General features: G+C 38.0%; 1 protein-coding gene across 1 annotated transcript; it reads right to left on the bottom strand.

Moving 5' to 3' along the window:
- Nucleotides 1-5,836: 5,836 nt before the first annotated feature.
- Nucleotides 5,837-6,921, bottom strand: LOC103231332 (olfactory receptor 4M1). Its single transcript, XM_007990630.3, has one exon. It carries the CDS (start codon nucleotides 6,820-6,822, stop codon nucleotides 5,881-5,883), a length of 942 nt encoding a protein of 313 aa, XP_007988821.1. The 5' UTR covers nucleotides 6,823-6,921; the 3' UTR covers nucleotides 5,837-5,880.
- Between the last annotated feature and the right edge of the window lie 4,983 nt (nucleotides 6,922-11,904).

Genomic DNA, 11,904 nt, shown 5'->3' with positions numbered 1-11,904 from the left:
TCTGCAGTTCTACTATGATGTGCCCAAATGTGCATCTTTTTTTCTTTATTCTGTTGTTGTTGTTGTTGCAGGGTCTGGCTCTGTCGCTTAGGCTGACACGCAGTGCATTGTTGCGATCATAGCTCACGGCAGCCTCAAACTCTCAGGCTCCGTTGATCTCTCACCTCAGCCTTCAGAGTAGCTGGGACTACAATTAGCCTTCAACATCCCGGCTAATTTTTTTCATTTTTTTGTAGAGACTGAATTTCGTCATGTTGTTCGGTTGCTCTCAAACTCCTGGGTTCAAGCGATCTGCCCGCCTTGGCCTCCCAAAGTGCTGGGATTACAGGTATGAGTCACCACAACTGCTCCCTAAATGTATATTTTAAAACATTTATCCTGTTAATATTTTGGTGGGATTCCTGATTATGAAGTTTGGTGTCTTTTATTAGGTTTAAGAAAATGTCAGCAGTATTTCTTCAATACAGCCTCCACTACATTTTACTTATTCTTTCCTTTGAAATTGATGAGATATATTTAGATCATTTTGTTCTGTTTTCAATGTCTCCTAGTCTCTTCATACCAGTATGTGTCTTCCATGCGTAATTCAGTTCCTTAGCTGTGTATGCTAAGTTAGTGATTCTAATTTACGACTACATACATTTGTTGAATTTTTAATCTGAATCTGAATTTCTTTTTCTTAAGATTTTCTGTTTATTTTTACAGCATCTTTATCCCTCTTCATATTTTCATTCTTTTGCTTTTTTAAACATACCAAATCTACTTACTTTACATTCTATATCTTTTTTGTGGTTTTGATCTTTCACTGTGTTGTTCTTCTGATTCTCCCTCAAAGAGGCTTGCTTTATTGCATATTCACTTATGTCTGACTATAAGCTCTTCTTTTTTTTTTTTTTGAGACGGAGTCTCGCTCTGTCGCCCAGGCTGGAGGGCAGAGGCACTATCTCTGCTTATTGCAAGCTCCGCTACCTGGGTTCACACCATTCTCCTGCCTCAGCCTCCTGAGTAGTTGGGACTGCAGGCGCCTGCCACCACGATCGGCTAAATTTTTTGTATTTTTTAGTGGAGACAGGGTTTCACCGTGTTAGCCAGGATTGTCTCGATCTCCTGACCTCGTGATCCGCCGGCCTCAGCCTCCCAAAGTGCTTGGATTACAGGCGTGAGCCACTGTGCCCGGCCAGCTCTTACTTCTTGAAAGTCTATTTATAGAATATTTTGAGTCCTGGAATAAACATAAGAACCTCCAGAAGATGCTGGTGTTTCCTTCTGTAAAGAGGCATTACAAGTCTGAAACCAGAAACGTTGAACAAAATTATTAGTATGCAGTGAACAAAATTATCAACTTGCAATGAATTTTAAACTCAGAAAATACATGTGATCCCACTTGTGTTTCATTAATTTTTCTTTTTTCTCTTTTGCATTTTTGAGGTGGTGAAATTTTTTAAAAAGTTATTTTATACTACTCTAAGAATATATCCTTTGGGACGTTAGGTAGTTTTGGAATATATCATTGGTGAATATACCATAGTGTGAACCCTGGGCTCTGTCTGCTATCCATCTGTAGCCCCACCACCAAGCTTGAAAACAGAACGTAAGTCTTCCCAGTAAAAGCTGATTTCTGTTCATTTATTTCTCTGGCTTCCTAATTTTATAACATTTAAAAAGATGTTTATCCAAAACATGTATTTTTTTCTTCTTTTTTTAGTGAGAGATCCACAGGTTGGAAATGGAGTACAGTTCTATGATTTCTGCATTGTCACAGCAGAATAGATAACATTTATACAGTTATGACCCCTTTTGATGAAATTATCAGAACAAATTTCAGTCAAACATGTGACTAGGACAAAAGGTTGGGTATATACACAGATAGCAGATAGCATTTCATACAGTTCTACCTTGCTTACCTTAGTTTTAGTCTTAGGTTTACAGTTTAATAAGCCTAATATTAGATTAAATACAGTAGCCCCCTCTTATCATAGTGTTGCTTTCTGTAGTTTCTGTTCTCCATGGTCAACTTCAGTCCAAAAAATGTTAAATGGAAAATTCCAGCAACAAACAATTCGTAAGTTTTAAATTATGCCCCATTCTAAGTAGTATGATGAAATCTCAACTGTCCTTCTCCATCCTTCCAGGGACATGAGTCATCCCTTTGTCCAGTGTATCCATGTTGTACATGCCACCTGCACTTTAGTCACTTAGTAGCCACCTTGGTTATCAGTTAGACACAGCATCACAGTGCTTCTGTTCAAGTAATCCTTTTTCTATTTAATAATGGCTCCAAAGTGCAAGAGTAGTAATGCCGGCATATTGTTATAATTTTTCTATTTTATTAGTTGTTATAAATGTTACTGTGCCTAATTTATAAATTAAATTTTATCATAGGCATGTATGTATAGGAAAAACTTGGTATATATAGAGTTTGGTACTATCCATGGTTTCAGGCATCCACAGGTGTCTTGGAACATATCTCCTATGGATAAAAGAAGACTACTGTATAATCATATATATATGTGTGTGTGTGTGTGTATACTCAATCTTTTGTCCTAGTCACATGTTTGACTGAAATTTGTTCTCTGATAATGTCCTCCATGAATCAGGCTCAGTTATTACTAGAGTTTGCCAAATGTTCCCCTTTTCTTCATTCATATCAGTTTCTAATTTCAGCTAATATTCCTAAGTAAGCAATTAGTTATCACACTATTTGTATACTTTTTTCCTTTGTATTACTAGCTTCAGTGTTTTCAGTAAATATCCTTCTATAGTACAGTGTGCTGGTGTTTGAAGAGCATATCAAATCAGTGGTCCCTTCGTGTCTGGAATTTGTGAGTTCTTAGTCTCGCTGACTTCAAGAATAAAGCTGCGGACCCTAGTGATGAGGGTTACAGTTCTTAGAGATGGTGTGTCCTGAGTTTGTTCCTTCAGATGTTCAGATGTGTCCACAGTGTCTTCCTTCTGGTGGGTTCGTGGTCTTGCTGGCTTCAGGAGTAAAGTTGCAGACCTTCAAGGTGAATATTACACCTCATTAAGGGTACGTGGACCCAAAAAGTGAACAGCAGCAAGAGTGATCCTAAAGAGCAAAAGAACAAAGCTGCCACACCGCAGAAGGGAACCTTAGTGGGTTGCCGCTGCTAGCTTGGCAGCCTGCTTTTGTTCCCTTAGCTAACTCCACCCACATCCTGCTGATTGGTCCATTTTGCAGAGAGCTGATTGGTCCATTTTACAGAGAGCTGATTGGTCCGTTTTACAGAGAGCTGATTGGTCCATTTTGACAGAGTGTTGATTGGTGCATTTACAATCCCTGAGCTAGACGCAGCGTGCTAGGCAGAAAAGTTCTCCAAGTCCCCACTAGGTTAGCTAGATACAGAGTACTGATTTGTGTATTTACAAACCTGAGCTAGACACAGAGTACTGATTGGTGTGTTTACAATCCTTTTGCTAGACACAGAGTGCCGATTGGTGCATTCACAATCCCTCAGGTAAACATAAAGGCTCTCCAAGTCCCCACTAGACCCAGGAGCCCAGCTGGCTTCACCTAATGGATACTGCACCAGGGCCGCAGGCAGAGCTGCCCGCCAGTCCCTCATTGTGCGCCCTCAGCCCGCACTCCTCAGCCCTTGGGCAATTGATGGCACCGGGTGCTGCGGGACAGGGGGTAGCATCCATCAGGGAGGCTCCAGCCCTGCAGGAGCCCATGGCAGAGGGGAGGCTTGGGCATGGCAGGCTGCAGGTCCTGAGCCCTGGGAGGCAGCTGAGGCCCAGCAAGAATTCGAACGCAGAGCTGGCTGGCCGGCACTGCTAGGGTACCCGGCACACCCTCTGTAGCTGCTGGCCCAGGTGCTAAGCCTCTCACTGCCTGGGGCCCGGCCCAGCCACTCCAAGTGCAGGGGCAGCGGAGCCCGTGCCTGCCCGGAACTCACCTTGGCTGGCGAGCACCTTGCAGCCTTGGTTCCCGCAGGTGCCTCTCCCTCTACACCTCCCCGCAAGCAGAGGGAGCTGGCTCTGGCCTCCGTCAGCCCAGAGAGGGGCTCCCACAGTGCAGCTGCGGGCTGAAGGGCTCCTCAAGTGTGGCTAGAGTGGGTGCCCAGACCGAGGAGGTGCTGAGAGCGAGTGAGGGCTGCCAGCACGTTGTCACCTCTCACCTTTCCCAAGAACATCAGTCCTAATTTGATGAAAGATAAGTGACAAAAGGAATAGAAGTCTGGCTAGATCAAATACAGAGAAAGGCTATAAGGATATAATAAGATGATACAAGATTTAGAAACATAACATCATTTTATTGTGTGTGTATATATATCTTTTGTACTTCATATTTTTTCGTGCTGTGTTACATTAGAGAAGTCTACTGTTATATTCACTTCCAGGTGACGAGAAGTCAACTCAAAATCAGGACTCATAATGTCAGTCCGTGCCTTTCCGTTCCTAGAAGAGAAGTAAGGTAGCACTGAAGATGGAAGAAGGTCACCATAAGGAAAAATTCCCAAAGCAGGAAACAAGCTCTGTGTACCACCATTCCATCCTATGCATCCGAGATACACTGGGTCTGGCACAAATTACCTCCTCAATTAATAAATAAAATCTCTATAAATAACTAGTAAGTCTAGGAATATTTATTTTTATATATTCATTCCTAATGTTGACAAGGATCTAATTCACTTAAAATTTAGTCCATATTACATTATCAAATTCAAAAAAGAAGACTAAAGCTTAATACACTCAATGCATTCTTGCCCTTCAATGAAAAGATTTCCTAGTTTTGAAATTAAAAACTAATAAATTTAAGTAAAACAACATAACCTATAAAATCAAATGTTCTAATCTACCTTTTACTTTCTGAAACTTGGAGAGTAACTGAGTTTTTAGTGCCTGAGAATAGGAAATCAATCCCTAATAATTTTCCAAGGGATCATGGGAACCAATACATCTAGGTCTCTCAATGGGAAAGAACTCTGAATTAAGTGCTAACAAAAGCAGCACCCTACCAATTTAACATGGGAGGCAGAATTAGCAATCATGGAAAACATACAAAAGTGGCAGATGAGATGATAGTTTAGAAAAAAAAATTACACAGCTAGATGTCTACCAATCCCAGTCAACCTGGAAGCTTTCTCCCCAAGCCTACTTTCACTCTGAAGGATGTAAGTAGGGACTGGTTATAAAAATTGCTAGTTGCCTGGAGGCTTCATCTGGAATGACATGAATCTCATGTATCAGCCAAATTATACTCTGCTTTGAATTCATAAAAAATGTTTTCACAATGTGATAAAATTTTGAGTTGTGTCTCCAAACTGTTGAGTGGACATCACCTGAAATATAAACTGAAATGCCTTGTATAAATGAATCCTGATTTTCCATCAACTCTGGAAACAAGAGGAGATAAAGGACAAATAATCTGTTTTTCCAGACCCAGTAAGATGTTTACCAGATACCATTCCACTGAGCCAACACTGAAACATGAAAACAATATTTATTTGCTAACTTGAAGCTAGCTACATTCATATGCTTGCCATTTACTCCATATTTTTAATGGACACGTCTCCATGTCTTCTTATTTATTTTTCTCAACACGTTCTCCTCAAAGTCAGAGCCTCTGCAGAATAGTTACTCAATAAATCATTAGTTAAAATGTACTTTAGCAGATTATTATTATATCTCAAATTCTAATAATGATCTGCCGGGAATTTCAGGGTGGGTGTGAGTAAATTTATTTTCATCTTAATGCCTCTATTTTTTCAATATAAAGAGGAATTAATAGAGAAAAATTATAGTAAAATTTAAAGAACACAAATGAAAGGAGAAAGTGAATGCAGCATTATTACTGCAAATACTTCCTGCTTTAGGACAATGATCCTCAGGAGGACTATAAAATGTATCATTTATCTTTCACTTCTCTTTACACAAAATATATTTGGTGACCAACTTCCTCATGGCTGCCTTTACTTCCTTGTTTCTCAGTGTGTAAATAATGGGATTAAGTAAAGGGAATATTACAGTATGAAACACAGATACCACTTTATCTAGGGAAAAAGAGTCAAATGGGCGAGCATAAATGTAGATGGATGGCCCAAACATTAGCACCACAATGGTAATGTGGGAATAGCAGGTGGACATGGCCCTGTTGGTATTCTCACCTAAGCCTGAATGTTTCTTGAGCGTGGCCAGAAGGAAGGCATAGGACATTAACAGAGCAATGAAACACACCACAGAGATCAGACCACTGCTACAGATCATCACTAACTCCTCTGGGAAGGTGTTGGCACAGGCAATCCGGACAACCTGTGTGATGTCACAGAAGTAACTGTCTAACTCATTGGGCCCACAGAAAGGAAGTCGAACAATGAGAGCCACCTGTATTATAGAATGAATGAAGCCCCCCATCCAGGAGAGAGCCACCAGGATACAGCAGAGATGACGATTCATGATGGTAGCATAGTGGAGGGGTCGGCAGATAGCAGCATAGCGGTCAAAGGCCATCACTGTGAGCAAGAACATCTCCGAAGCCCCAACAAAGTGTAAGAAGAACAGCTGTGCAATGCATCCACCAAAGGAAATTATCTTCCTCTCCACAAAGAAGTCTATGAGCATTTTAGGGGCTGTAATGGAAGAGTACCAAATATCAAGGAAGGCCAGATTAGCCAACAGGAAATACATAGGAGAAGTCAGATGAGGGTCAAGCCTGATGGTGCAAATGATAAGGATATTTCCCGGTAGGATGAACAAATAGAAGGATAGAAATATAACAAATAGGACTAGTTGGACCTCCCGAGTCTGGGATAGGCCAGTGAGAACAAATTCTGTCACCTTGGTATAATTTGCAGTTTCCATTTCTTCAACTTACTTTTTTCATAATATAGCTATGAAAATTAAAGAAACTCTAATTAGTCCACATAGTATTTAACTAGAGTTATATCACCGCTTTCAAAATTGTCATATGTTCCCTGTCATTAACAGATTACATGAGGATACATTTGGTTTCCCATTTTATATTTGATAAACCAAGAGGGAGAGAGTATATGATGAACTTATAAATTGGAAACATTAAAACTATATGAAGTGTGGCATGTATTTGAAATTCAAATCTCAGCTTGTTAATGTTTACAATCTTACTTTTTGTGAAATTCGGCAATGCACTACTTCTTCCCCCAAACATCTACGTTAGTAAGCAATATGTGAAGCTACTTCTGAGTGTAGCCAAATTTTAGACTGGCAATCAGAGATGTGGCCTCTTTTTTCTAGATCTTTTTTTATTGTGAAATCTTGCCAACCTGCACACTTAGGCTTGCATTCTAATAGTACACATATAGATCTAGCAGTATTTTAGTTGTAATATAGAAAAGAGGTCCCAAGGCTTCATGAGTAGTGAATGGACATATTTTTCCATAACCGAAACCTGTACAGCTCGATCCTTGGTAACGGGCAACCAGCCACAATCTACAGCTATGCAAGGCCCTATATAAAAATTCTTCTAGCTGTGACCAGATTTATCAATACCGGATACTACACTGACTATAAAATTTTCTCACCATTGCAGGAACGTAAGTGGGTATAGTGATCTGAGAAATGGGTATGCTTGCTACCCAATTTGATACTGAGCTGATCTGCTCTGCTGTTTCAAGGTAACAATGGGAATAATATTATTTTTAAAATTTTGCTTACTGCCCTGTATTGAACCTGACACCACTAAGTAGAATAAAACTTGTCAAATAAAAATGAAATAACAATTCACATTACCAAATATGCTTTTCTTTAAGTAAGGTTAAAAACTGCCCCACCAAAGTTAAGTTTTGTTGTAACCAACAGCCAATATAAGAGAGTTGTTTCTTTTCTGCTTTTCTGCTAATGTGATATTTTTTGGTATTGCCTCTCTTATTAGTTTTTGTTTTTTTTTTTTTTTTTTTTTTTTGAGATGGAGTCTCACTCTGTGGCCCAGGCTGGAGTGCAGTGATGCCATCTCGGCTCACTGCAAGCTCCCCGTCCCAGGTTCACGCCATTCTCCTGCCTCAGCCTCCTGAGTAGCTGGGACTACAGGCGCCCGCCACCACACCCAGCTAATTTTTTGTATTTTTAGTAGAGATGGTGTTTCACTGTGTTAGCCAGGATGGTCTCTATCTCCTGACCTCGTGATCCACCAGCCTCGGCCTCCCAAAGTGCTGGGATTGCAGGTGTGAGCCACTACACCCAGCCTAACCTCTCTTATTACTTAAAAAGTTAAACATAAAAAAGAATATTTAAAAAGTAAAGGTTCTGTAATACCAAACAATATGGCTGTGTCCAAACACTTATTGGTACTATGTATACTACTGAGTAAAGAAATTAAGTGTGCCATTTTCAGAACCTACTGACTCAATTTGTACATAATTTTAACATAGATAAATGACCTTCAGTATCTTACAGAAGCATTGCATTTTGAAGAAGGGATGGCTTACTACAAGCAGACACAAAGAAAAAAAGACCAGTGTTTTCCAGGAATCTGGTAGCAAGAGGAAGAAAGGTAAAAATATTCAGAAAGTGAGTAGTGTGGGACTATTTAGAAAAGGGATCAATTTCCCCATGTCCATAAATTGCCCAGATGGACCTCACTGAGTTAATTAAGCATATTTAGTAAGATAGAAAAATTTTAAATTTGACTTAGGAAGATTTTAATCAAAAGAAAGATAATAAGTTTATCCAGAATGACATATTTCCTGAGATTCCACAAAACAATGATTTTACTGTACTTACCTGGAGGAGGCAGCTCATAGCCCCCGTAACTAATAACACAACAGGTATAGCTTATAATTATATACTTGTTGTGCTATTAGTTATGAGGGTTATGAGCTCGTTATATACTAACTCATTTACATTCACTGATAAGTCAACTATGAGGTTCCAACAATCAAATAAATTTCTACCAAAGGCATCTGAAATAATACAATTACTCAGCTCATTTACATATTTTGCTATTATGCTATGTCGTTTTTGACCAGATGGAAGTGATTATTTGTTCTTAAGTAAATAATTGCCCTTTTATTATTGAAAGGAGATGAATATTTTAAAGCAGTAAATACCATTACAAGACCATATGCTTTTTTTTATTATTATGGGGACATGATACAGTGATTCTGAGTGTCATCATACAAATCACCCCTTCCTCCTCTGCTCTACTCCACACCCATTCCACCAAAACACAAGTAGAAAATGGCACTGATCTAGAAAGAATTTAGCTGAATGAGTGTTGATGTCTTGAAAAGACAAACATACATCAGGTATTATGGAATAGAAAGGGTGATTTTACCAGAAAAAGTGTCAAAGATTTTCTTTTGTACCTCAGTGTTCAAGATATGACATAAAATTAGAAACCAATGATGTATACTTTGCATTAAGGACCAAAATCAACCACATTTATTCCTTAGGACAAAAATACAAAGGATTCATCCCTCCACACTCCTTGATGAATGTGTCTCTCCTCCACCCTTCACAAGTGTCAAGTGGAAAAGAAATATTTTGCTGGAGCATCTCAATCCGATAGTCAGGCAGCCAGTCAAACCCCCTGCTCCCAAAGCTAGTAATGCTCAGCCACTACTCATCACACACACACACACACACACACACACACACACACCACTACACCATTTCACTTCCTCAAGGAAGAACAAACAACTAGTTTCCCTACATTAACATAACCATGACCTAAAATACCATAAAAGATGCAACAATTCTTATTCTGTCCAGCACTTGTCATTTAACGCATGTCGAAACAAAGCTATCTACATGTGATAGTAAAAAGTCTATTCCTAAATATAGAGCTTCCGTGTCACTTCTATAAACTATTCATTTATTTATTCCACAAACATTTAGAGAGGATCTACTATATGCTACCTGCTGAGACACAACAATGAACAAGGAAGATTCAATATCTGCCTCATCAAACTTCCATTCTGAAAATATAGACAGACAATAAATAAGTAAACAAATAAAAATAAAATATAAATAAGTAAAATAAAATAATTGCTACTAGTGCTAAAAGACAAGTAGGAAATAAAAAGGGGGTGACGGTAGAGTAAATGACGATGGTGTGTGTGATGGAGTATTTTAGAAAAGGTTCTGAGTTGGTGACCTTTTGCTAGCTTTGAAAGTTTGAAGAAAAGCATTTTAAGAAGAGAGAATAGTAACTGAAAAGGCCTTGTGGCATGAAAGAGTTTCTAAGAACTGTAGGAGACCCGCAACTGGTAGAAGAAGAACAGAATAAAGAGTTAGTTAAAGACCAAGTAATGTAACCCACAATAATAAAATTGGATTTCCAATTTTCTTTCAATATGTTTTACAATAAAACTTGGGAGAATAGCTTAATACAATTTGCAATTTAGAAATATCACCCTGGCTGCTATGTGAATAAATTGGAGTAAGACAACATTGCAGGAAAAAAATACATGGCTTAAACTAACAATACAGCAATAACTATTTGGAGAAAGGAATAATTTGTTTAGAAAATATTTAAGAGGTGCAACTGGCAGGATCATATGTTGCTATTGTCATACTACCAAAGGCAGCTGGAATTTAAACTCCACAATGGCAATTTAAAAATATTGTCTTTCTATCTTCTGTGTCTAAAATGAGGCTTATCCAGCACACTCCAGGTCCTTAATAAAATTGGGCTAAATAAACTATACATACTTGGGTATGCACTGCAACACCCCAAGAAAGGCTGGGAATTGTGCCAAGAAAACCCAAAGCAAGCAATTATGTTTGTGGGAAATTCTTGGGGGAGATAAGCCACTCGTGAAGACTGATTTAGGGCATTTTTTTCCAAGGTTGCCATTTATGAGGGGATGTCTATTCCAAATCAGTGCTTACTCTTAGAGCAGTGGTTGCATAAGTTGCTAAAGATTTACTTCATCTTACATCCACCCACCTACTCCTCCTAAGTTTCTGCTCTTTTAACAACTTCTAGAAAATTCCCATTCTTAATCTGCAGGGACATAGTAACTAGAGGATGACTATGAAAATACCAGGGAGTACAGGTGCATTCCCTGTAGGTGAGTAAACTGTGAAATCTCCTCAAGAGAACCAATGCTTTGGGGGAAAACAAGAATCTGGGTGATGCTGAGGTCATGAAATCTTCCTCTATGACAGTTTCTTCATAGCAACAGAAGGGATTTTAACTAGAATTTTAAGAAATGTTCTACCTCTAAAATCCTATGATTCCATTAAAGTGAAAGTAGGTTGAGAGTAAAATTATCAGAAAGGTAAATTAAGAATGATTTGGGTACCAATAGGGAGAAACAGTGATGTAATCACCATTGCGGGTATATACAACACTTAGAAATAATGTGAATTAATTTTCCTATTTTTCGGATATTGAGCTCACTTATTCTGTGGGATAGTGAGGAAGGAGTATACAGAAGCATCTTCACCATATAGATGGGTATATGGAAGCCCAAGGACCTCGAATGTCATAAATAAGTCAGTAGCAGAAAATATCAATATGTAGTAATTACATTGATTTTCTGTATGCATTGTTGTGCACAGTAAACTAGGCAAGAAGAAACCATTAGGATCAGAGGAGGGCTGATCTCAATATTAGACTATTTTGAAGATCATTTGCTGCCTATTTCTCTCTTAATATACTTTAATATATTATTATTATACTTAATAATATACTTTAATATGTTATTAAAATATGTTAAAATTAATATATAGTAATATACATTAATATATTATTAAAGTATATTAAAAATATTTTATATACAACTAGTATATATTTTAATATATTCTTTTAATTTACTTTAATATATTAGAGTATATTAAAATATATTTTATATATAATATAAATTATATATACTTATATATTATAATTATATATTTATGTGTATTACACATTTATGTTATAATACATATTATATATATTTGCTGCTTATTTCTCTTTTA

This window comes from Chlorocebus sabaeus, chromosome 29 (genome assembly GCF_047675955.1).
Source record: "Chlorocebus sabaeus isolate Y175 chromosome 29, mChlSab1.0.hap1, whole genome shotgun sequence".
Classification (NCBI taxonomy): domain Eukaryota; kingdom Metazoa; phylum Chordata; class Mammalia; order Primates; family Cercopithecidae; genus Chlorocebus; species Chlorocebus sabaeus.
The sequence above is the reverse complement of the archived record's forward strand: the minus strand, read 5'-3'. Positions and strand labels throughout refer to the sequence as shown.